The sequence below is a fragment of the Meriones unguiculatus genome, chromosome 15 (assembly GCF_030254825.1).
Source record: "Meriones unguiculatus strain TT.TT164.6M chromosome 15, Bangor_MerUng_6.1, whole genome shotgun sequence".
Classification (NCBI taxonomy): Eukaryota; Metazoa; Chordata; class Mammalia; order Rodentia; family Muridae; genus Meriones; species Meriones unguiculatus.
In genome coordinates this window covers 24,087,379-24,115,270 of record NC_083362.1, presented here as the reverse complement: position 1 = coordinate 24,115,270, position 27,892 = coordinate 24,087,379, and the positions used below count along the sequence as shown (strand labels likewise).

At 37.8% G+C, this 27,892-nt stretch overlaps 1 protein-coding gene across 1 annotated transcript in view; it reads right to left on the bottom strand.

Annotated features, from left to right (window-relative positions):
• Positions 1-27,892, bottom strand: part of LOC110541030 (solute carrier organic anion transporter family member 6A1-like) — a 100,203-nt gene that overhangs the window by 43,513 nt on the left and 28,798 nt on the right. The window contains exons 7-11 of the mRNA XM_060367827.1: positions 26,871-26,884; positions 19,099-19,146; positions 16,730-16,732; positions 8,066-8,208; positions 2,054-2,249 (exon numbers count right to left, since the gene is read on the bottom strand). Coding sequence (XP_060223810.1) covers positions 2,054-2,249; positions 8,066-8,208; positions 16,730-16,732; positions 19,099-19,146; positions 26,871-26,884 — 404 coding nt within the window. The remainder of the gene's footprint in view (positions 1-2,053; positions 2,250-8,065; positions 8,209-16,729; positions 16,733-19,098; positions 19,147-26,870; positions 26,885-27,892) is intronic.

Below are 27,892 nucleotides of genomic sequence, written 5' to 3'. Positions count from 1 at the left end.
CCATGTAACCCTCCATTTCACACAGTCGGTATGTGGGAGGGAGTGGTCCGATGCCTGGCTTCTAGTTTAGAAGGACCCTGGATCTGGGGCTCTGCAGACACTCAAGGGCACACTCACTCTCAAGCAGGTCACATCGGCAGGGATTGGGGTATCTGGGCTCTCTGCTCTCTGGTTTGGCCCTGCTTGGTCTGCAGGAGGATTGATGTGCTCAGCCAGCTCAGTGCTGCTGCAGCCGACAGGTTAGGAAGTTCAGCTGCAGCTGGAGACTGGGATGCTGGTCCAGATGCCTTCTGGGAAGTCAGGGGGTCCTCCACTGTATTCTCCATGACTGGGAGGAACAGTGTCTGGTGTGCCTAGCTTGTATGGCTCGTCTCCCTGGCTTTGGTGGGTATAAGCACATTATCTGTCACTGAGGGTTTGGGCTGGCCATACAGTCAGTGGCTGAGAGATCCTGGGAGTCAGTATGGTAGCTGGCAAACCTGGGACCCTGGGAGGATGGTGCCACGGGTCTGGGACTCCAAGACTGGTATAGCTGGCAGTTGCTGCTAAGGGGCTAGGAGCTCTGCCTCAGCTCCTGGCTGCAGAGCCCAGGCAGTTAGCTCTGAGCTGAGAATCTCGGTGACCTGGCTGTGCCAAGGAGGAGGTTTTTTCAGGAAAGGGGAGTGCAGGGAGATCAAAGGATCGTTTCTCTCTTTCCCCAAACAAGTGTATGGATGTCCGGAGACCAAAGTTCTCACCTCGTGGGATGTTCCCTGTTGTTAGAAAGTCTCAAGGTCCTCTTCCTGGCTTCAGAAGTCCTTCCATTCACCAACTCAGGCGTTCAGCTCTTCCACAAGTCATAAACTGTGTGTGCTAGTCGCCATCTTGGCTCTGCCCCCTCCAGTTTTCTTAATTTGTTTTTTCCTCATTTCATTCTCCCTGTGTTTCTTCCTTTCCTTTTTTCTTCCCGTCTTTTCTTTTTTGATTTCTTTCTTTTCCATTCTTTTCTCACTCTCATTCTCCTGTTTTTCACCTTCTGTGTTACAGATCTTTCCCCTTAGCCCACCTTAACCTAAATTCATTATATAACCAGGCTCACCTCCAGTTTATGGCAATCTTTCTCCATTAGTTTTCTATGTGCTTCTCATTTCTCCAACCCTCCAAGCGTTTATGAGAGCCACTGCTTTACATTTTGATCAACAGGATGTTATGGTTTTAATTTTTATTTTCTTTTTAAAAATTTAACCTAGGTTGTCCTTGAACTTACTATGTAGTTATAACTTTCTCTGCACTAATTTACTTCTTTCGTTAATTTTACTGTTGGTTATTTTTTTTTAACTATGCCTAATGATATTGCATTTTTCAAAGAAGGATGCTGTGCTAAACTAATTCTGGAGGTCCTGGAGAAATGGCTCAGCCATTAAGAGCACTTGTGGCTCTTCCTGCTGGATAACCTAAGTTCAGTTTCCGGGACCAAGGTTAGCAGTTCACACATGTCTGTAATTCCAGATCTTGTGAATCTAACACCTTTTCTAGCTCTTACAGGCACTCACACATGTGCATGAAATACAGATGCTCATTCACACACATAAATAAAAATTAAAAAATATATTTTTAAAATGGAGAACTGCTGCTTAGTCCTTTGGTTTTCAGTTGCATTTATGTTGTACAACATTTAATATTAACTCATGTCAAGCTCTTTGATCATTAGATATTTAATTTTCAATGTCCATGTGCACACTCAAATATACTTTAAAAATAGTCTTTGATGTCTAGAAGAAGTCAGACAGAACAGTTGAAGAATACAAGGTCAAATCCCTTTACACATATTCTAGTAATATCTTGTACTTGCCGCATAGAAAGTTATAGATTTGATCATAAATCACTTATAACTGCATGACAAACATATCTCTGTGAGGTATCTATGTTAATATGAAGAAAACATATTTAATACTTTATTTGAATGTTTAATAATTGCAAGAGTTACATAAATATCTTAAGGTTACTGGATTACTAGTCTAAAAGTATGCCTTTGGTTATAATTTAAAAATCTTGTATACCAGTTTATATTTACCCATCATAATCTTCATTGATTCCAGCAAAATCCACTGTTTCACACTTTACAAAAATGACTAATACCAAGAGCCCAAGCGATATAATAGATGTTGTCATTATAAATCTCATTTGACTTCTACATGACAATTTCAACTTTGAGACAACGAAACCTCCCAGGAAAATGCCAATTGCACCACCTGGAATTAAAATGATTCCTATGAAAGGAAAAACAAAATACTTTTAAACATACAAGTTGAGAGTACTGAAAAATTACATATAGGTGCCACTCCCTCTACTCAAAAACAGATTTTCAGACTTAAGAAAAAAAAGCCAAAAAGGCGTGGTATTTGAATAAATTCAAATTTCATAATACATACAGTCTTGTGCATGGGAATGGGGCCATTATAGGTCTACTGGATTCTTGTAGTAAAGGTGATGTTTTGCTCCTATACTACTGGGTATCAAATACAAACCAGGAACATAGTCCATGCCACCTAGCAGTTAGGAGCTATGTTATTGAGACATGTTATTGCTTCAATTATTAAAATTTTAACATATGGACTATTAAGGGACTATATATGGACTATATATGTATATGGACTATACTATATATGTATATAGACTATACTCAAATGATAACAGGCTTCCTCAAATTATCCCATGAATAAGAATTGGAACAACCATCTCACTGAGATCTTTCATAGATGGTCCACATGGACAGTCTTACAACAGTGTGAGCCTCCATTGTACCTAATATAAGGTATGGGTTTTTTTTTTTCTCCTTAAACATAAATATTTCAAAAGAGGAAATCAGAAGAATGTGGTAAAAAAAAAAAAAGAAAATACGAGGAAGAGAAAAATGGAAACAAACCTCAATATAGCAAGTAAATGAAATATAGTCCACTGTATATAAACATAAACACTAGATTAAGTCTAGTGATGATTTGAATGTATACAAAGGAAATGTTCCATACCAATGCAAAAAATAAAAGCAAAGAGAAAAGTAATAAGGTTGATGGATGTAAAAAAAGACCAGAGAAGAAAAGTGTACAATAAAATGCATAATTGATAAAATTCAGGTCCAAGGTGATGGTATAGGGACACTCAGGAATAGTTTTCCATAGGGTGGAAACAAAATTGTAGACTTGGAGCTTGTCATGAAATGAAGAGTGGATAAGAACTAGATATTGTCTGCATATCTGCATAGAAAATAAAACGTGGCACATTTCATAGACTAGGGAGAATGACAAAGTCAGATGAGCAAACGTCCTGGCTCTGTATACAAAACTTTAAGCAGAGATGTGGACTCTCTACTAGGCAGTAAATGACAGTGAAAGCCAAGACATGGCAATGAAGGCTGCATCTTGAGACAAGTCAGCCTCAGTAGAAACACAGCCTGGTGTCTGAGAACACGCTAACTTCACAAAAGAAATTAACAAGAAGCTAAGTGAGAACTGAGCTATAGAGCTGCCTCAGGAAATGTTCTGCTGTCAGGGACTCAGCTACTTTGAGGTTGGAAACCCTGGCCTGGTCTCTCACGTCTCAGCAGAGTCTCAGACTTCTCATGTGTGTCAGCTGGTGAAGCAGCAACCCCAGGCAGTGAGATGGGTATACTTTGGGTGAATGTCTCCGACACAACAGCCCGACAGGTGTGTGCTTAGACACACTGTGAGGGACGCTCTAGACATGCTCCATGTCTTGGATGTTTCCTGTGCCCCAGATTTCAAAAGTAAAAGCCTTCGGAGCAAATGTATACCCATTCCGCATGGTCCACACTCTGCCCAAATTTAGTGTTTTAAGAAGAGCTTTCTGTAGCCCCAATACTGTCAACATATCAACTGTACAAAATAAAACTTCCTAAGTGAAGATATACCTAAAAAAGCATATATTTTCTCTACATTTATGTGGCAAGACTTAGGAACTTAGGAACCCACAGTCTCCACTGGTTTCCAGTGTGCATGGGGCTGGCTTCAGGCAGCACCATTAGGAAGCATCCTCCATGTCCACATCCTCCTGTAATTGCTGTACCATTTTCTCCTCCAGCTGCTTTCCTTTGCCTGCAAGAGGAGCCCGGATGAGATGGATGTTCTGCTTGACCTCTCTGACATCCTGAGCCTTCTGCAGCTCTTTGTTTTTCTTCAACCTGTTCATTATAAACTTAGCCTGGCGTTTCTGCTTGATCTCTTCAACTCTCTTGATTGCATCAATGGTTTTGTTCCATAGCTCTCGCTGGTATTTCACAGGTTCATTTCACAGGTTCACAGGCTCTACCATCAATATCCATGAAAAGGGTATCCATGAAAATACTCCAGAGACTGCACACCCTTACAACTTTCTACATCCCCTGACTGTGTCAGATGTTGAGTACATCCTGCTTTTGCTCTAACTAATTTGAGGAATTAGAATATTCTGAAAATACACTAGACTATTACCAGTCTATTCATTATGAATTTCAGATCTAGAAGATCCAGAAAGATCTTAGACAGGAAGATGTTGTCAATTACCTTTTTTCTCCCTCTCTCTTTTCACATTTGTTATTATTATTATTATTATTATTATTATTTACAATTTAGGCTGTAACACCCTCTCTCATCTCCTGGTTCCACCTTCTCTCTATCTTTTCTCCCATGCCCTTCTGATGATTCAACCAAGGACTATGCATAGAGAGGACCTAGACACGCTGCACAGATGTAGCCCATGGGCAGCTCAGTCTCCATGGGGGTTCCCTAGTAAGAGGGGCAATGGCAGTCTCTGGCTTGAACTATGTTGCATGTTCTTTGGTCATCTCAACCTAGTAGGGTGGCCTTACTAGGCCACAGAGAAACAGGATCCAGACAGTGCTGATGAGACTAGATAGGCTAGGATAAGAAAAGAGGCAAGGAGGACCTGTTTACTATTTGCTGGACATGTTTACTATTTGCTTTCACTTAAATTGGTTTATTCATTTTTTAAAAAACTTTTTTCTTCACAATTTATTCTTTATAAATCCCAATTGAAGCTCCCTCCCTCAACTCCCTAAGTCCCACCCTTCTCTCTTCTCATCCTCTTCCCCTAGTCCTAAAACCAGACATACTAAATTTATTACAAGAAAAACTGAGGAGGAGCCTCAAACTGATTGGCACAGAAGACAGAAACAGCTCAGTCTCTAAGATCTACAATTAATAATTGGGACCTCATGAAACTGAAAAGCTTCTGTAAAGCAAAGAACACTGTCAGCAGAACAAAATGACAAGCCTACAGACTGGGAAAGGATCTTCACCAACCCTACATCCAATAGAGGACTAATATACAGAATATATAAAGAACTGAAGAAATTAGACACCAACAAACCAAATAGTCCAATTAAAATAGGGTACAGAGTAAGCAGAGAATTCTCAACAGAGGAATATCAAATAGCAGAGAAACACTTAAAGAAATGCTCAATATCCTTAGTCACCAGGGAAATGCAAATCAAAATGACCCTGAGATTCCATCTTATATTTATCAGAATGGCTAAGATAAAAAACTCAAGTGACAACACATGCTGGAAAGGTTATGGAGAAAGGAGAATCCTCCTCCATTGCTGGTGGGAAAGTGAACTTGTACAGCCACTTTGGAAATCAATCTCGTGCTTTCTCTGAAAAGTGGGACTAGCACTACCTCTCTTTACAATTTAATATTGCAATTATTTTTTTATTTTTCTTATCTTCATTTTAATTAGGTTTTCCTCTCTTTTCTTTTTTCTTTTCATATATTTTCTTCTTATTATTTATATATATATTTTTTATTATTTATATTTTATCTCTAATTTTTCTTTCTTTCTTTTATAGTAGCCAGTTGCAGCAGGGCAGATTATATGTGACTGGTAAGTCTGGTGATGAGGTGTCAAAGAGTAAAAGATACACTCTAATTGTTAACCTTCACCATTAAGTACCTTCAGTCAATCCATAGACCCTGCCTCATGAATTCAGCAACAACCAAGAATCCCTTCCAAACAACTCACTTGCTATTATCAATGTCTTTAGAGCTCTACACTTCTTGACGGTGCTGTCACTCCACTAGGCGTCACTACTGAATATGCACACCAGGACAACAATCCCTATACATCTGTTTGAAGTGCCTAAGTTTGTCCACTTTTTCACAACTTGCAGAAAGGCTAGTTTACTCTTTCCTTACATAGTAATCTCTTTTCTGAAACTGTGTTCACAACGAACCTATAAGACATTTTATTATAGAGTACCTTTATATGTAAATTCAACATTACATGAGAAATCAATTATTACAAGTCACACTATCAGAAGCCTGCCATATAAAAGTAAAGAATTTTCCATGTGAACACATGTGGAAATCTCATTATAAAAAAGAAATATGAAAATATATTATATATATATATAACAAAATGACATATGATTGAATTTAGTAAGACATTTCAAGAGAAAGACAGTCCTGATGAGACCTGATAGGCTAGGGTCAAATGGAAAAGGAGGAGGACCTCCCCTATCAGTGGACTTGGAGAGGGGAATGGGAGGAGATGAGGGAGGGAGGGTAAGATTGGGAAGGAATGAGGGAGAGGGCTACAGCTGGAATACAAAGTGAATTAACTGTAATTAATAGAAAAAATAAAAAAAATTAAAAAAAGAGATTCTGAAAATTAATTCAAATCTTGAAAATGAAAAGTTTGATGAAATGAATCAAAACCAATTAAACTGGGTGTGGCCGAGTACACTTAAAAAGAAAAGGAGGAAGACTTGAAAACTAGCCTTACATACAGACCAAGGTCAAGTTCTTGGCTGCAACTCACCCCACCTCAACAATCCAAATTATTTGAAAGGCTTGCCACTGGATTAAGTCAAGCTAAAGAGAAGGACATAAGGTGGGCACTAGGAAAGATGCTTGCCACCAATCCTTGGAACCCAAATGGTAGAAGGAAAAAATGAACTCCCACAAGTTGTCGGCTGACTTCCACGTATGTGCACTTGCAAGACCAATTGCAAGACACACATACACACACTCACACACAAGTGTAAAGAGCCAATTAAAATGATTTCCAAAAGTTTATGAAACTATTGAATTAATCACATAAATAATAATACTTCCATCATATACTTGTAAGGACCTTTAAATGCACTTCTGTTTTGTGTTTGAAAAACTTTAATGGAAAAGTGAATATTTGGTGCTTTATGTAGAAGTTTATAGGTATATTTAATAGAAAGTAAAATATGTCATGTGGGTAATAATTTTGAAGATAATATTGTGGATTAGGATTAATCTGAAGGACTTCAGAAGAGTGGACAGTAAATCTGGTAAGGAAATTGAAGAGAAAAATATTTTACTTTAGAACCTGAGAACTGAAAGAAAGGATAAAGAAGAAAACAGGAGTTCTTAGAGGGTCACTGATTTTTCTGTGATTTTTGTTTTATATACTTGAAAGCAATGTTATTGAGGAATGTCTACTTATAATTTTATGATATGCATCAATTACTGATTCTTATACCAGTAGCTCTCTTTACTTTGCTTGAAAAGACATTAAACTTAGAATTAATGCAGTTACACAAGCATTTGCTCTGGTTGGTGTTCACATAGTATACTTTTTTGTTACTTTCTTTCAAATCTTGTGTCTCTATATTTAAGGAAAGCTTCAATTAAGTTATATATATTATAATTTCTTCCATTGTGGTGATGTTTAGTCTATTCCTATATTATACACTTCACATATAGTTAGTAGGTGAATGTTTTTCCTATCAACCTAAATCTTATGTGCATACTGAATATTGAAGCAGATTGTTCTTTGTTCTAAACTTTTTGCAAGCAGGTTTCTTTGCACTGCAAACATCAATAGAGATTGTATCTCTGCCTTGGGAGCAGAGACAAGTTATCTTATGATTTTAAGTTTTATCAAGTGGCACTCAAGTGTACAGCACCCTGGGTCTTCTGATTACATGACCTATTTCTTAAATTTGCAGATATATACAAAGTATACATATTTCTTAAGTATACACACACACACAAATTTTAAATCAGCACAGTAACAACAACAACAACAAAAATCTACCTGTGAGCAGAGCGGCAAGTGAGGGCGTTAACAAAAACTGATTTTCTAAATATTTTGGCAAAAATTCCGCAGATCCAATATTAGCCAGGGACTCTGTGGCTTTGCACATCGCATAGCACATCATCAGAGGGCTTTTTATCAGACTCTGAAACAAAGCAGGTCACATCACAATGATGATCAGTCTGCAGATTTGGCTTCCTATAGTGTGTACTGAATTATGAAAACAAATCTATATAGCTCCCCAATAGGCATTTTCCATAAAACACTTGTAGTTTGGTTTCTCTCTACAGCAAACATAGATTTTTACCTCTGGATCCATTAGCTTGTTGAAAGTGTTTCTTTGTTGCCTTATTAGATACAGTCATACCTAACTCAGGTGGTGAGTGCTATGTAATTTTGATTCATGTGATTTCAATGTATTATCACTTCTTCTAGGATTAAATATTTATGCCACCTTCAACTCTCCAATGATACAAACATGGTTATAATAAAAATCTCTAGGCATTTACTCTTATTCTCCCATGAAAGTATCTTTAGAAATGTGTACCCTTGAAAGGGGTTTTTGGATATTAGTGTTTATGAGTAATTTATTTTATTTTTTGGTCCAGATTTTTCTCCAGATAATATCTTTAAATAGCAACACTTCAATATTTTAGAGTCCAGTTCGCTTAGTGAGCTGAATTGTATTCTAAGATTCATCAGAAAATACTTCAGGTTTTGCAAGTCCTTGTAGAAGTCTGCAATTCCATCAGTACTGAGCATGGGCAGACCTCATAATTGCCAGCACAGCTCTGTCTGAGTGCAGTACTGCTGACAGGAGAGCAACGAAGCCTTGAGGTACATCCACCCTTCACACTGTGAACACTTTAACCAACCCCATGGAGAGCTGAGAGAAATAAACACTCAGACAAATTTTGGAGTGATAAGTAAAACAATTTTGTATTATGCTACAAAAACTTATATTCAGCAATAGCTAACTGGCATAGACCACATAATTTGAAACACTTGTGAACATTTATTGACATTTGTAGGCTTCCAGAATTTTATCATAGAGATATACACAAGATAATATTCCTTTTGTGCTTCTATGGTTTTAAATATAAATGTGCATTTTGGAGGCTGGAGAGAATCATCAGTTGGTGAAGTGCTTGCTTTGCTCAAGGACCTGAATTCAATCTCAGAACAAATCTAAAAAAATTCCAGGCACAGTGGCATACACTCCTAGTATCAGTGTTGAGCGATTAGAGGAGAGGGAGGCCCTGAGGCCTTCTGGCAAGCTAGTCTAGCCTGCACACTAAGTTACAGGCAAGCGTGTCCCAGAAAATAAAGGTGGCTAGTACCTGAGAAGGACACCTGAAGTTTCCAGGCCTCCACATGCATGTCTACATGTTTGCATGTGAACCTGAACCTACCTGCACATTTACATACATGCAAACACACTCAAACCTGTGTCTTTCTTCATATAAAGTAGAAGCTTCTCTCTCACTTTGTGTGTGTGTGTGTGTGTTTGTGTGTGTGTTTGTAATATTCTATCACATTTCCTTATTCTTTGGGTAGATTTTCTAAAAGTTCTCTATTCTATCTATTATCTTCTTGGATTTTGGTAGTCACTACTCATCTACTGTACAGTCTACATATTCATTCAGAAAAAAGAACATTCTTGATTTTATATTATTTAATCTATAAACTTATTTTGTGTTTTTCATTGTTTAAGAGTTGTTTAAAATACATTAACACTTCTGTGTTATACATATCTACCACTATCAACATTAACTCCATTTTTAGCCTATTAAATAAATATTTTTAGCCTATTTAATAAACTTTCCAGTTTATTAAACTGGAAAGTTTCTATGTTTATAAGTTATGAAATCTAATATTTATCATTGCATACACTGAACAACATTCTTTACATTGCTTATATCATTCAGCAAATACTTCTTTAACATATGCATGTATATACACACATATAACCAATTGTTAAGTTTTCTATTCTATAACTATGGATCAGTTAGAGCAGATAAAACATGTTACACTATTGTTTCTATTTTTATCTTTTAGAGTGACTTCTTGTTAATATAATAGCTTACTGGTGCTGTTTTTCTTCAATTTTGTGCTTGTATTTTATCATATGAAATTTAGAACAATTTGTTATTCTTTAAAATATATCCATCTCATGTATTAGCACATCTATCAATTTACCTGAGTTTTTGAGTTCAATTTTCTATAAAAAAGTCCAGGGCCAGATGGTTTCAGGACAGAATTCTCCCAGACCTTCAAAGAAGAGCTAACACCAATACTCTTTTAATTATTTCACAAAATAGAAACAGAAAGAGAACATTATCAGCCTCATTCTATGAGGTCACACTAACCTTGATACTTAAACCACACAAAGACCAAAGAAAGAGAATTTCAGACCAATTTCCCTTATGAACATTGATGCAAAAATACTCAACAAAATAATTGAAAAACAAATCCAAAAACACATCAAAGATATCATCCACCATGACCAAGTAGGCTTCATTCCAGTATTGCAGGGGTGGCTCAATATATGGAAATCCATCAATGTAATCCACCATATAAACAAAGTGAAGGAAAAAAAAAAAACAATACATGATCATATCCTTAAATGCTGAAAAAGCATTAGACCAAATCCAACAACCTTTCATGTTTAAAGTTTTGGAGAGATCATAATAGAAGGCACATATCTAAAAATAGTAAAAGCAATATACAACAAGCTTACAGCCAACATCAAGCTAAATGCAGAAGAACTTAAATCAATCCCACTGAAATCAGGGAAAAGGCCAGGCTACCCATTCTCCCCATACCTCTTCAACACACTACTGGAAGTCCTAGCTAGGGCAATAAGACAACTAAAGGATATAAAGGGGATAAAAATCAAAAAAGCAGAAGTCAGAGTATCACTATTCACAGATGATATGATAGTATACATGAGTGACCCAAAAATTCTACCAGAGAACTCCTTCAGCTGATTAACACCTTCAGCAAAATAGATGGATACAAACTTAACTAAAAAAAAAAATCAGTAGCCATTCTGTATATAAATGACAATTGGACTGAGAAAGAAATTAGAAAAAGAGCACCCTTCACAATAGCCACAAATAAAATAAGGTACCTTTGTGTGACTCTAACCAAGCAATAAGCAAGTGAAAGACCAATAGGAAAAAAAAACAACTTCAAGTCTCAGAAGAAAAAATGTGAAGAAGATATCAAAAGATGGGAAGATCTCTCAGGCTCATGGATTGGTAGGATTTAACATAGTGAAAATGGCCATCCTGCCAAAAGCAATCTACAGATTAAATGCAATTCCCATCAAAGTACCAACACAATTCTTTACAGAAATTGAAAAACAATTATCAACTTCATATAGAATTACAAAACAAAGCAACAAAGAAACAAACCAAAAACAGAATAACCAAAACCATCCTGTAAAATAAAAGAACTTCTGGAGGTATCTCTATCCCTGATCTCAAGTTGTATTATTGAGAAACAGTAATAAAAACTGCATGGTACTAGCATAGAAACAGACTGGAGGATCAATGAAATTGAATAGAAGACTCAGAAATAAACCCATACACTTATGGACACCTGATTTTTTACAAAGAAGTCAAAACCATACAATGAAAAAAACAGCATCTTCAACAAATTGTCTAACTAGATGTCCACAAGTAGAAAAATGCAAATAGAGCCATACTTATCACCCTGAACAAAAATAAAGTCCACGTGGATCAAAGACCTCAACGTAAAACCAGACATACTAAATCTGATAGAAGAAAAAGTAGGGAAGAGCCTTGAATTCATTGGCACAAGAGAAAACTTCCTGAACTGAACACCAACAGCTCAAGCTCTAAGATCAACAATCAATAAATGGGAGCTCATAAAACTGAAAAGCTTCTGTAAAGCAAAGAACACAGTCAACACAACATACTGAGTTCATTTTTTTTCTTCATGAATTAATTATGAATTACTGTTAAACTAGTTCCTGAATTATTTTTTAAAATTTTTTGATTATGTTTTAATCTATAATTCAATTTTAGATTTAGATAAATGGTCTACAATTAGCAAGGTACAGGGAGGGTCAAATTATCACTATTAAAAGATTTTATGATTTTAAGTACAGAGAAACCTAACATCAATACTAAAAGAGAACTGTTACCTTAAATGAAGACACTTGTAAAAAAAACAAAACAAAACACTATAAAATCTACATGCATTTAAATATTCAAATGAACTCATAGAGAAAAAAATATCATGGAAGTGTAATCAAAACACCTGTCAAGATAATGCTCAGAAATAAGTTTCACCTTGGACGTGAAGTACCTCTGTAATGAAAATTCTAAAACATTGATGAAAGAAACTGAAGCACACACACACACACACACACACACCAAAAATATTATATACGTAGTGATAGAAGGAATTAACACTGAAAAATAAAAAAAAAAATCTGATCTGTTTATTCAATGCAACCTTAATCAAAATACCAGTGATGTTATTCCATAACTATTAAAAACAAATTGAAATTCCTAAGATAGAAAAACAAGATGCCAATAAATTGAATTAATTTGTAAAGAACTGGAAGTGTCAGATATCAATTCATGCTATTGCATCTCAGTAAACAAAAAGCATGATACAGAAGACATAGAATACAGTGAGCCAAAAATAGAGCTCTGCATGTTGTCCAAGAAATATTCAGCCATTTATAGCCAGTTGATAAAGGGTAAGAGTGTACACTGAAGAAAGACAAGTTCTTCTACATATGGGCATCTATATGCAGAAAATTGTAAATTGACCAGTCTTTCATTTTGTAGCAAAAGTCAACTCAAAGGTGATTAAAATGTAAACATAGGACAATAAAGTATAAATCCATGAAGATGAAATGTAAAGGCTACCATGAAAAATGACAGTATTATTTTTTTGTCTATGACTCCAAAGTACAGAAAACAGACACAATGTAGATAAATATAAAAACCAAGAGGCTTCTGTGCGGGAAAGAAAATAACTACTAGAGTGAAGAGACAACCTGGAGAATGTGAGAAAACACTTTCCATATGCTTTTCTTTCCAGGGATTAATACACAAAATGGGTAAGGTTCTGAAGAAATTTAAGAACAAAAAAGTAATTCATTTTTGTTTATCTTCTTTAGGTGTATAGATTTCATTATGCTTATCATATCTTATAGATCTAAATAAGTGAGTATATACCATGTGTGTCTTTCTGCTTCTGGGATACCTCACTCAGAATGATCTTTTCTAGGTCCCACCATTTGCCTGCAAATTTCATGATTTCCTCATTTTTGATTGCTGAATAGTATTTCATTGTGTAAAAATACCCCAATTTCTGTATCCATTTCTTCACTGATGAACTCAATGGCGGGCTCTTTGACATCCCCACCCCACAAAGGGAGGAACAGTCCTGCTAGGCCACAGAGGAGGACTTTGCAGCCAGTCCTGAAGATCCCTGATAAACCAGGGTCAGATGAAAGGGGAAGAGTCCGATCAGTGGACTTCGAAAGGGGCAGGGAGGAGATGAGGGAGAGAAGGTAGGATTGGGAGAGAATGAGGGAGCAGGATACAGCTGGGATACAGAGTTAATAAAATGTAACTAATAATAAAAATAAGTAAATAAATAAATAAAGTGATTCAATTTAAAGGTAGACATATGTTTTCTGAGTATGTATCAAAAGAACAAATATAAACACCTGAAAAATGATACATAAAATATGAAAAATAATCAAGCGTAATGGAAATGCAAATGAAAGCTACAATGAGATATATCTTATCTCATTTATCTCAGTTAGAACAATACTATGGTCTAGATATAAAATTCTCCTCACAAGCTCACTTAAATGTTAGCAGATGGTACTATATGTGGAGATTTAGAACTTTTGTTGGGCAGGAGTGGCTACACAGAGAAAGTATGCCCCAACAAGGACAGCCTTGAGCTTTATATCCTGGACTTACTTTCTCCCTCCTCTCTGCATTCTAGTCCAACAAGAACATTTAATGATGAGGGAGCTCTATCTACCTGTTGCTCCTTGTGTATGGCCATGTCTTCTCTGTTACAACAAACTGTATTGCCCAAAATGCTGAACCAAATTAAACTCCTCCTCTCTTAAGTTGCTTTAGGCAGGCATCCTACCACAGGGATAACAAAACGCTATTATAAAAAATAAAACAAATAAAAATTCTGTTGAGGATGAAGAAAAAGAAACTGTTATTCATTGTTTCTGGGGATGAAGATTGGTACAGCAATTATGAACAAAATAAATTTGTGTTACTCAAAGATCAAAAATAGATCTACTGTATGGTCAGGCAACTCCTCATGTAAAAACATAAGCATTAATATTGCTGATATTTTTAAGGATAAGGACCATGGCTACTGGCCTAATTTACTTTGACTCAGGAAGCACATACTCATACAACCCTTCTCCCCTACGCCAGGACAGAAAAAGAGAGACAGTAATGGACTCAGCCTTCCACAGTCCCCTCCAAGATACATGCCTATTGACCTAACAACTTCTGGTTAGGCTGCATCTCTTAGAATTCCCAGTTAATTTTAATATATTTCTGGGAAATAAGCCCTTCATACCATGCTAAACTTTGGAGCACACTAAAGAACTGTTCAAACTTTGGCAATCACAATGAAAAATTATGAGCATAAGAAAGAAATATCCATACCCCAAAATAATTACTCTAATATTTTCAAAATCTATGATACACAATTAACCTACATAGCTGTTAATCAGTAACAGATAAATAAGTATAAATATTTCTATATAAGTATACATGAAAATATATTTACATGAGTATTATTCAGCCTTAATGAAGAATAAAATCTTATCATTTGTAAACAAATTTGTGGAAATCAAGGTAATTATATGAAGCTAAGTTAGACACAGAAAGACAAATCTAAAATGCTCTCTAATGCATCTATGGGCTAAGAATCAAGTTAATCTGCATGTAGAATCAGGTTAGAGAAGTAAGGTTGGGCAAGAATAAAAGTTGGCACAAAACAATACAAGGAATAAATAAGCTTTAGTATTTTGTATAGGTAGATGACCATGACTTTTTTTGTTGTAATTTACAAAGACTTTCAATAGTGTTTTAAAGACTACAAATACAGAAAAGTTATGAGAGTGGAATGAAATACCACTAATGACATGATTCAGTCAATTTCTGTTATTTTTAAGTTGTGAGATGTTATAATGAACCTCATAAATATGGACAGTTAGTTCTCTATATTTAAAAATTTGAATGATAAAAACCTTTAAAATGTCCATTCTCAAACTTCACATGTTAAAAGTTTCAGGTTAATATTCCACAATGTCAGGAGCAGAGCCAAGATGGTGACTAGTATGCACAGTTTCTGAGCTGTGGAAGAACTGAACGCCTGAGTTGGTGAGTGGAAGGACTTCTGAAGCCAGGGAAATGACAGTGAGGCTTTCTAAACAAGAGGGAACATTGCACAAGGTGAGAACTTTGGTTTCAGGTCACCATGGACTTGTTTGGGGAAGGAGAGAAATGATCCTTTGATCTCTTGGCACTTCCCCTTTCTCAGACAACTCTCCTCCTCAGCACAGGCACAGCAGACTCACCAAGATTCTCAACTCAGAGCTCACTGCCTGGGATCTGTAGCAGCTGAGACAAAGCTCCTAGCCCTTTAGCAGCAACTGCCAGCTATACCTCTCTTAGAGTCCCAAGTCCGCAGCACCATCCTCCCAGGGTTCAAGGTCTGTTAGCAGCCATACTGGTTTCACAGGGTCTCTCAGCCACTGACTGTACAGCCTGCCCAAACCCTCGGTGACAGATAATATGCTATGTACCCACAAAAGCTTAGCAGACCAGCCATACAAGCTAGACACACCAGGCACTGGGCATCTCAGGCCTGGAGAGCACAGTGGAGGGCCTCCAGGACTTCCCAGAAGACAACTGGACCAGCATCCCAGTCTCCAGCTGCAGCTGGACTTTCTATCCTGGCAGATGCAGCAACACTGAGCTGGCAGAGCACGTCAGTACACCTGCATAAGACCAAGAAGGGCCAAACCAGACTGCAGAGAGCCCAGATACACTGATCCTTGCCAATGTGACCTGCTTGAGAGTGAGTGTGCCCTTGAGTGTCTGCAGAGCCCCAGATCCAAGGTCCTTCTAAAATAGAAGCCAGGTATTGGACCACTCCCTCCCACATGCCAACTGTGGGAAATGGAGGGTCACTTGGGACATTGAAGCCCCTGGTCTGCAGGTCCAACTGAGGAGAGTTAAGGCAGATAATGCCAGAAATTGTGCTGCGACCATGACCAGCGCCTGCTGAATATACAGTGCATGCACAAATAACCCCCTAGAAGCCTGCAAGGCAGAGCCCCACCCACACACTCAAGGGTTCAACATTCTCTATCACTCTGTCTCTAGAGACACACTTCCATGCACACTTACACACACACACACACACACACACACCTGCATTTGCACTTTTGCGCCCACATACTCCACAATAAAAGGAACTAACATTCATTGGTCACTATTATCTATCAACATCAATGGACTGAACTTTCCAATAAAAAGGCAAAGACTAACAGAATGGGTGTGGAAACAGGATCCAACATTCTGCTGCATCCAAGAAATGCACCTCTGCAACAAAGATAAACACTACCTCAGAGTAAAGGGCTGGAAAAATGTCTTTCAAGCAAATGGACCAAGAAAATAAGCTAGGGTAGCTATCTTAATATCTAATAAAATAGACTTTCAACCAAAATTAATCAAAAAAGATGAGGAGGGACACTACATTTTCATCAAAGGAAAAATCCACCAATGTTCACAATTCTGAACATCTATGCCCCAAATACAAGAGTGCCTACATTCATAACTGAAACATTATTAAAACTCAAATCACACATCAATCCCAACATCTTAATAGTGGGAGACTTCAATACCCCACTTTTCACCAAGGGACAGATCATCTAGATAGAAGCCTAATGAGAAAATAAAGGCACTTACAGAGGTCCTAAATCAAATGGACCTAATAGATGTCTACAGAACTTTTCACCCAAAATCAAAAGAGTATACCTTCTTTTCAGCACCTCATGGAACCTTCTCCAAAATAGACCATATAGTTGGTCATAAAACAACCCTCAACAGATACAAGAAGATTGAAATAATCTCCCGTATTCTATCTGACCACCATGGACTAAAGCTGGACCTCAACAACAATGGAATTATAAAAAAGTCTACAAGCACATGGAAACTGAACAACTATCTGCTCAATGACAGCTGGATGAAGGAAGAAATAAAGAAAGAAATTAAAGACTTCCTAGAATTCAATGAAAATGAAGGAGCAACATAACCTAATTTATGGGACACAATGAAAGCAGTGCTCAGAGGAAAATTCATAGCACTAAGTGCCTTCAAGAAGAAATTTGTGACATCTCATACAAACAACTTAATGGCCCAACTGAAAGCCCTAGGAAAAAAAAAAAGTATCAAATACACCCAAGAGGAGCAGATGGCTGGAAATGATCAAACTTAGGGTGGAAATTAATCAATTAGAAACAAAACTAATCAAGGAATCAATGAAACCAAGAGCTGATTCTTTGAGAAAATCAACAAGATAGACAAACCTTTACCCAAACTAACTAAAAGGCAAAGAGAAAATATCCAAATCAGCAAAATCAGAAATGGAAAGGGGGATATAATTAGAGACACCGAGGAAATTCCAAACAATCTTTAGGTTGTACTACAAAAGCCTATGTGCCACAAAATTTGAATATCTAAATGAAATGGACAATTTTCTCGATAGATTCCATCTACCAAAATTAAGTTAAAATCAGGTAGAAAGATTGAATAGTCCTATACACCCAAGGAAATAGAAGCAGTCATTAACAGTCTCCCCTCCAAAAAAAAAAAGCCCTGGGCCAGATAGATTCGGTGCAGAATTCTACCAGACCTTCAAAGAAGTGCTAACTCCAATTCTCTCCAAACTATTCCACAAAATAGAAACAGAAGGAACATTACCAAACTCATTCTATGAAGCCACAGTCACCTTGACACCTAAACCACACAAAGAACCAACAAAAAAGAGAACTTCAGACCTATCTCTCTTATGAACATTGATGCAAAAATACTCAATAAAATAGTCGCAAACTGAATCCAAGAACACATCAAAGTTATCATCCACTATGACCAAGTAGGCTTCATCCCAGGCATGCAAAGAAATCCATCAATGTAATCCACCACATAAACAAACTAAAGGAGAAATACCACATGATCATCTCTTTAGATGCTGATAAAGCATTTGACAAATCCAACACTCATTCATGTTTAAAGTCTTAGAGATATCAGGGATACAAGGCACATATCTAAACATAGTAAAGGCAATATACAGCAAGCCTATAGCCAACATCAAAGTCAATGGAGAGAATCTAAAATCAATCCCACTGAAATCAGTGACAAAACAAGGCTGCCCACTCTCTCTCCATATCTCTTCAACATAGTACTTGAAGTCCTAGCAAAAGCATTAAGACAACTAAAGGAGATCAAAAGGATACAAATCGGAAAGGAAGAGGACAAAGTGTCACTATTCACAGATGATATGATAGTATACATGAGTGACCCCAAAAATTCAACGAGAACTCCTTCAGCTGATAAAAACCTTCAGCAAAGTGGCAGGATACTAAATGAATTAAAAAAAAAAAATGAAGGAACCACATAACCTAATTTATGTGACACAATGAAAGCAGTGCTCAGAGGAAAATTCATAGCACTAAGTGCCTTCAAGAAGAAATTTGTGACATCTCATACAAGCAACTTAATGGCCCAACTGAAAGCCCTAGAAAAAAAAAAGAATCAAATACACCCAAGAGGAGCAGATGGCTGGAAATAATCAAACTTAGGGTGGAAATTAATCATTAGGGTGGAAATTAATCATTTATACCAAAGACAAAAGGCCCAAGAAAGAAATCAAGGAAACGAAACCCTTCATAATAGCCACTAATAACATAAAGTAACTTGGGTGACTCTAACCAAGCAAGTGAAAGACCTGTTTGAAAAAAAAAAAAAAACTTTAAGTCTCTGAAGAAAGAAATTGAAGAAGATATCAGAAGATGAACAGATCTCCCATGCTCATGGATTGGTAGGATTAACATTGTGAAAATGGCCATCCTGCCAAAAGCAATCTACATATTCAACGCAATTCCCATCAAAATACCAACACAATTATTTACGGGCCTTGAAAGAAAGATTCTCAGCTTCATAAGGAAAAACAAAAACCCCAGAATCTCCAAAACAATCCTGTACAACAACAGATCATCTAGAGGTATCTACATCCCCAATCTCAAGCTGTACTACAGACCAATAGTAATAAAAACCTCATGGTATTTGCATAGAAACAGAAAGGAGGATCAATGGAACCAAATAGAAGACCCAGAAATAAACCCACACACCTATGAATACTTAATTTTTGACAAAGAAGCCAAAACCATTCAATGGAAAAAAGACAGCATCTTCAACAAATGCTGCTGGTCCAACTGGATGTCTACATGCAGAAAAGTGAAAATAGATCCATATTTATCACCCTGCACAAAACTAAAGTCCAAGTGGATAAAAGACCTCAACATAAAACCAGACACACTAATTCAGTTAGAAGAAAAAGTGGGGAAGAGCCTTGACCTCAATTGGCACAGGAGACAAGTTCCTGAACAGAACACCAACAGCACAGGCTCTAAGAGCAACAATCAATAAATGGGACCTCATGAAACTGAAAAGCTTCTGTAAAGCAAAAGATACCATTGTCAGAACAAAAGGACAACTTACAGACTGCGAAAGGATCTTTACAAACCTTCTATATGACAGAGGGCTGACATCCAGAATATAAAGAATTAAAGAAGCTAAAGAGCAATAAATCAAGCAATCCAATTAAAAAATGGGGTATGGAGCTAAACAGAGAATTCTCTGTAAAGGAATATAGAATGGCAGGGAAACACTTAAAGAGATGTTCAACATCCTTAGCCATCAGGGAGATGCAAATCAAAATGAGCCTGAAATTTCACCTTACACCCATCACAATGGCTAAAATAAAAAAAACTCAAATGACAATACACGCTGGAGAGGTTGTGGAGAAAGGGGAACCCTCTTCCATTGCTCGTGGGAATGTAATCTAGTACAACCACTTTGGAAGTCAATTTGGTGCTTTCTCAGACAATTAGGAATAGTGCTTCCTCAAGACCCAACTATACCATTTCTCGGCATATACCCAAAATTTGCTCAAGTACACAACAAAGACATTTGCTAAACCATGTTTGTAGCAGCTTTATTTGTAATACCCAGAACCTGGAAACAACCCAGATGTCCATCAATGGAGGAATGGTTATAGAAATTGTGGAATTTTTACACAATGGAATACTACTCAGTAATCAAAAAATGTGGAAATAATGAAATTTGCAGGCAAATGGTGGGATCTAGAAAGGATCATTTTCAGTGAGGTATCCCAGAAGGAGAAAGACACACATGGAATATACTCACTTCTATAGTCCTATAAGATATGATACACATAATGAAATCTATACACCTAAAGAAGATAAACAAGAGAGAAGACCCTGGGTAAGATGATCAATCATCACTGAGAAAGACAAATGGGAGGGGCATTTGAAGTAGGTGAAAACAAGCAACAGGATAGGAGCCTACCTCAGAGGGCCTCAGGGTATCAAAGCAGATACTAAGACTCATAACCAAATCTTCAGCAGAGTGCAAGGAATCATGTGAAAGAAGGGGGCGTTAGTATGATGTAGAGAGGATAGGAGCTCCAAAAGGACCAAATATATCTGGGCACAGGGGTCTTTTCTGATACTGATACTCCACCAAGGACCATGTATGGATATAACCTAGAACCTCTGCTCAGATGTAGCCTGTGGTAGCTCAGTAACCAATTGTTTTTCCCTAGTAAGGGGAACAGGGACTATTTCTGACAGGAACTCAATGGCAGGCTCTTTGACCGCCCTACCCCCCAAGGGAGGACAGGCCTGCTGGGCCACAGAGGAGAACTTTGCAACCAGTCTTGATGATACCTGATAAAACATGGTCAGATGAAAGGGGAGGAGGGCCTCTCCAATCAGTAGACTTGGAAAGGGGCAAGGAGGATATGAGGGAGGGAGGGTAAGACTGGGAGGGAATGAGGGAGGAGAATAAGCTGGGATACAGTGTTAATAAAATGTAAGTAATAATCAAAATAAATAAAAAATTAAAACAGAAAAAAATATACTCACATATATACCTCTAAAAACAATAAATCCTGTTTTAATATTCATTGAGATTAAAAAAAACATTCCACAATGTAAAGTAGGTATAGTTGTTTAGCTCCTGAATCTTAAAATGTGTGCTCTAACATTTTTATAGAGTTAATATTAATAATAAAATATGCTACTATTGTTCTGTTGTACATCTTGAAATAAAATCTGTACAACCTGGAGAGGATCCACGATGGTGGCACTGGGAAGACACTGTGTCTGAGGAGCAGGACAGCAGTGTCGGCACAGTGACTAAGAGAAGGAACTCTGGGCCCTAAAACACCAGCGATTATATTTCCCAGGTGAGAGGAAACCCCACGGTATGGGACTCAGTTCGGTTCAGGCCAAACAACTAAAACCTGGAAGAGTTCCAGGGTCCAGGCAGGCACTCAGTCACCAGCCCAGAGCTACAAGCCTGCATGTCCTGATCACCTTCCCAGGCAGAACTGTGGGTACTAAAACACCAGAGACTGAGATTTCCTGCTGAGAGAAAACCCCACAGTGAAGGAAGCACATGGGACTGACCTCAGATCACCAGTCAATCCCTGAAAAAGGTCCCAGGGTCCAGTGGGCACTCAGCCACTAGCCCAGTGACCTGCTGTGTGCCCGACGCACTGTCCCAGACAACTGTGGCCCCCAGGGCACCAGATACTGGGTTACCCTGTTGGGAGGAAACCCCACAGCATTCGAAACAGTAGGTCCAACCTCAGGGCACTTAGTGGACCCACACACAAACACATGGAAAAATTCTCAAGAAAAGTTCCTGGGTTTCTGCAGGTGCCCAGTCACCAGCTTGCAGCGACCACCCACCTGTGCCTGAATGCTCTATGCGCCTCCCCAGATGGAACTGTAGATCCCCAAACACCACAGGCTGTGTATTCATGTTCTGAGAAAACCCCATGGTGGGGGGAAACATCAAGTCCAACCTCAGGACACCCAGCTCCAGGAAAGTTCCTGGGTCTCTGCAGACTCCAGGCTCTAATCTCCTGCTGCATGCATGAGAGCTGTGCTCACCTGCCACTGACTGCCGCTTGGGTACTGAGGCACAGAGCTTCAACCTTAGACCTACTGAAGCCCGGGATCCCTGAGATCAGCCTCCAGATACTGCTCCAAGGGGCAACCAGTTTTCCCTAATTAAACTGACCAAACCATGGGGCTCTCAGGTTCTTCCAAAGGACTGTGCCTAGAAAAAGTGTAAGAACAACAGTAATAGCTCCCTAAATTCAGAGCAAGAAACCCAGAAGCAGGGCAGCTGTCTCCAGGACTTCTCTGGGTGAGAGGGAGCCTCCCTGACTAACAAGGACCACAGTTATCACTCAGGTCTACACGCCTGAGGTGAGCTGTGGCAATTCCTGAGAAACTCCAGCCATTTAGTGACCATACCCAAAAAGCTGGGTAGGCCTCCTTCAGGAAAAATTATCTTCCTGCCAAGGGGATTCTCCCTACCCCAGGACTCCAGGAAGCACCAGAAGCTAACAACCAACACCCAAGATAGACCAATGGGTAGAGGCCAGTGTAAAAGCTCAACCAACAAAAGACAGAGCAATATGGCATCTCCAGAACCCTGTTATCCAGAGGCAAGCAGCCCTGGACACCCCAGAATAAATGAAATTAAAGAAGATGACCTTACATCTATGCCTATGAAGAGGATATAGAGAAAACAAACAAAATGCATAAAGAAATTGAGGAAGATAAAGTCAAACAGATTATGGCCATCTGTAAAGAAATATGGGAAGATGCAGCAAACAGTTTGTGGCCCTTAAAGAGGAAATAATTAAATCACTGAAAGAAATAAAAGAAACCAAGGAATATTCAAACAAACAGCTGAAGGAACTGAAGGAAAAACAGGAAAATACAGTCAGACAGGTAAAGGAAATCAATAAAATGGCTCAAGATCTGAAGATAGAATTGGAAAAATTAAAGGAGACACAAACAGAGGAAATCATGGAGAGGAAGAACTTAGGGAAGAAAACAGGCTTTATAAAGGTAACCATAACCAATAGACTACAAGAGATGGAAGAATCTCAGATGTGGAAGAAACAATGGAAGAAATCAATGTAATAGTCAAAGAAAATGTTAAAAAATGCCTGACACACATCATTCAAGAAATCCAAAACAACATGAAAAGATAAAACCTAAGAATAATAGGAATAGAGGGAAAAGAAGATTCCCTCCTCCGAGACCTAAAAAATATTTTTCAACAAAATCATAGAAGAAAATTTCTCAAACTTAAAGGACATGCCTATAAGAATACGAGAGGCCTACAGACCACCTAATAAATTAGACCAGAAAATAAAAACATGCTGTTTTAAAGTAATTACACAGAACAAAGAAAAAATACTAAAAGCTGGAAGGGAAAAAGACTAAGTAACATATAATGGCAAACCCATCAGAATCACACCTGATTTCTCAACAGAGACTATGAAACCCTGGATGGATAACATTCAGATTCTAAGAGAATACAGATGTCAGCCCAGGCTACTCTACCCAGAAAAATTCTCAGTCATCATAGGTGGAGAAAACAAGATATGCAATGACAGAAACAAATTTTAAAAATACCTACCCACAAATTCAGCAGTACAGAAGACACTAGAAGGGAAAATACACCCAGGGATGCTAACTACATTCAGGAAAACACAGGAAATAAATAACCTCACTACAGCAAAACTAAAAGTAGTCAAACACACAAACACACTACCACAACCAACAGAAAAATCAAAGCATCTAACAGCCACTAGTCATTAATCTCCTTCAACATCAATGGACTCAACTCTCCAATAAAAAGACACAGGCTAACAATACATACATAAAGAAGATCCAACAATCTGTTTAATACAAGAAACACACCTAAGTCACAAAGATAGACATTACCTGACAGTAAAGGACTGGGAGACAGTTTTCCAAGCAAATGGATCCAAGTAGCAAGCAGGAATAGCCATTCTAATGCCTAATAAAAGAGATTTTCAACCAAAATTAATCAAAAGAAAAAAAAAATTAATCAAAAGAGATGGGGAAGGGCATTTCATACTCATCAAAGGAAAATTCCACTAAAAAGACATCACAATTCTGAACATCTATGCTCCAATTATGAGAGCACACACATTTGTAAAAGAAACATTAGTAAAATTGATACCACACATAGATTGCCACACATTAATAGTGGGAGACTTCAACACCCTACCCTCAACAAAGGACCAGTTAACAAGGTAGAAATTAAACAAAGAAACAATGACTCTGACAGAGGTCATTGGAGGGAGCCGTGACTCCAGCAGCCTGCTTTGATATTTAAATCTCAGTGGAGAGATGGCTTTTAGGAGGCCTTTACTAAAGGCAGGGTAGAACTTGCAAGTCCATCTCCTTTTGTTTGTGACAGCAGGTGGGATAGCTTGTGAGGGGCACACCTCTTCCTCAGGCTCCTTGTGCAAATTAACCTATTGTTCTGAGAAGTTTTATTGGCTGAAAGTAACTCCTCACAAATAAAGAGGTCAGAGGGCTGGAGGCAGGGAGGAGGCAGAGACTTGAGACTTGCTGCTTGCTGCAGCAGCCTGCTTTTTGCTGTGGCTGTCGAGTCTGGACCTTTGACAAGTTTCCTGTATGCCGTGTGTTTATTTTATTAATATTAATCCTCACTCTCGACTCAAGAACCGTTAGACTCTGCTGGCTGGCTCCTCCAGGTCATGAATCAAATGGATTAACAGTTTTCTACAGAACTTTTCTCCCAAACACAAAAAGATTTGCCTTCTTCTCAGCACCTCAGAACCTTCTCTAAAATAGACCATATGGTTGGTCACAAAGCAAGCCTCAACAGATACAAGAAAATTGAAACAATCCCTTGAATCCTATCTGACCAGCATGGACTAAAGCTGGACCTCAAAAACAACAGAAATAGTAAAAAGCCTACACACACATGGAAACTGAAGAACTTGCTACTCAATGACAGCTGGGTCAGGGAAGAAATAAAAAAAGAAATCAAAGTCTTCCTAGAATTCAATGAAAATGAACTCACAACATGCATAAACTTATGGAACACAATGAAAGTAGTGCTAAGAGAAAAATTCATAACACTAAGTGCCTTCAAGAAGAAATTCAAAACATCTCATGCAAACAACTTAATGCTTCACCTGAAAGCCCTAGGGGAATAAAAAAGAAGTAGACATAATCACCAAGAGGAGTAGATGGGTACAAACAATCAAACTCAGGGCTGAAATCAATAAATTAAAAACAAATAAAACAAAGAATCGGTGAAACCAAGAGCTGGTTCTTTGAGAAAATCAACAAGAGAGTCAAACCCTTAGCCAAACTAACTAAAAGGCAGAGAGACACTATGCAAATCAACAAAATCAGAAATGAAAAGGGGCGACATAACAACAGACACTGAGGAAATCCAAACAATAATTAAGTCTTCTTTCAAAAGCCTATACGCCACAAAATTGATAATCTAAATGAAATGGACAATTTTCTTGGTAGATTCCACTTGCCAAAGCTGAATCAAGACCAGGTAAATGAGTTGAATACTGCTATATCCCCTAAGGAAATAGAAGCTGTCATCAAAAGCCTCCCATCCAAAACAAGAACAACAACAACAAAACCCAGGGCCAGATGTTTTCAGCTCCGAATTCTACCAGACCTTCAAAGAAGAGCTAACTCCAGTTCTCTTCAAACTATTCCACGAAATAGAAACTGAAGGAACATTACCAAACTCATTCTATGAAGCCTCAGTCACCTTGATACCCAAACTTTACAAAGACCCAACTAAGAAAGGGAATTTCGGGCCAATGTCCCTTATGAACATTGATGCAAAAATATTCAATAAAATACTTGCAAACCGAAACCAAGAACATATCGAAGATATCATCCACTATGACCAAGTAGGTTACATCTATGTATGCATAGGTGGTTCAATATATGGGAATCCATCAATGTGATCCACCATATAAACAAGCTAAAAGAAAAAGACCACATGATAATCTTTTTAGATGCTGAAAAGGCAGTTGAACAAATCCAGCATTCATTTATTTTTAAAGTCCTGGAGAGATCAGGGATACAAGGCACTTGCTTAAACATAGTAAAAGCAATATACAGCAAGCCTATAGCCAGCATCAAACTCAATGGAGAGAAACTTAAATCAATCCCACTGGAATCAGGTACAAGGCAAGGCTGCCCACTATCTCCACACCTCTTAAACATAGTACTTGAAGTCCTTGCTAGAGCAATAAGACAATTAAAGGAGATCACAGGGATTCAGTTCAGAAAGGAAGAAGTTAAAGTATCACTGTTTGCAGATGATATGATAGTATACCTGAGTGATTCCCACAATTCTACCAGGAACTCCTACACCTGATAAACACCTTCAGCCAAGTGGCTGGATACAAATTCAACTCAAACCTATCAGTAGCCCTTCTGTATTCCAAAGACAAATGGGCTAAGAAAGAAATTAAGGAAATAACACCCTTCACAATAGCCACTAATAACATAAAGTATCTTGGTGTGACTCTAACCTAGCAAGTCAAAGACTTGTATGAAAAAAACTTTCAGTTTCTGAAGAGAGAAATAGATGAAAATATCAGAAGATATAAAGATCTCCCATGCTCATGGCTTGGCAAGATTAACATAGTAAAAATGGCTATCTTACCAAAAGCAATCTATACATTCAATGCAACTCCCATCAAATACTAACACAATTCTTTACAGACCTTAAAAGAAAACTTCTCAAATTCATATGGAATAACAAGAAACCCAGAATCTCAAAATCAATCTTCTGCAATAAATGATTTTCTGGAGGTATGTCCATCCCTGATCTCAAACTGTACTACAGAGCAATAGTAATAAAAACTGCATGGTATTGGCATAGAAACAGAATAGTGAATCAATGGAATGAACAGAAGACAAAGAAATAAACCCACACACCTATGGATACTTGATTTTTGACAAAGAAGCCAAAACCATTCAATGTTAAAAAAAACCCAGCATCTTCAACAAATGCTGCTGGTCCAACTGGATGTCTACATGCAGAAAAATGAAAATAGATCCATATTTATCATCCTGCACAAACTAAAGTCCTAGTGGATCAAAGACCTCAACATAAAACCAGACACACTAAATCGGTTAGAAGAAAAAGTGGGGAGGAGCCTTGACCTCATTGGCATAGGTGACAAGTTCCTGAACAGAACACCAACAGCAACAATCAATAAATGAGACCTCATGAAACTGAAAAAGCTTCTGTTTTTGTAAAGCAAAAGACACTGTTGTTAGAACAAAACGACCGGGAAAGGATCTTCACCAATCCTATATCTGACAGAGGGCTGATATCCAGAATATATAAAGAACTAAAAAAGTTAAAAAGCAACAAATCAAGTAATCCAATTAAAATATGTAGAACAGAGATAAACATAGAATTCTCAATAGAGGAACATTGAATGACATAGAAACACCTAAAGAAATGCTCAATGTCCTTAGCCATCAGGGAGATGCAAATAAAACCGACCCTGAGATTTCACCTTACACCTATCAGAATGGCTAAGATCAAAAACTCAAGT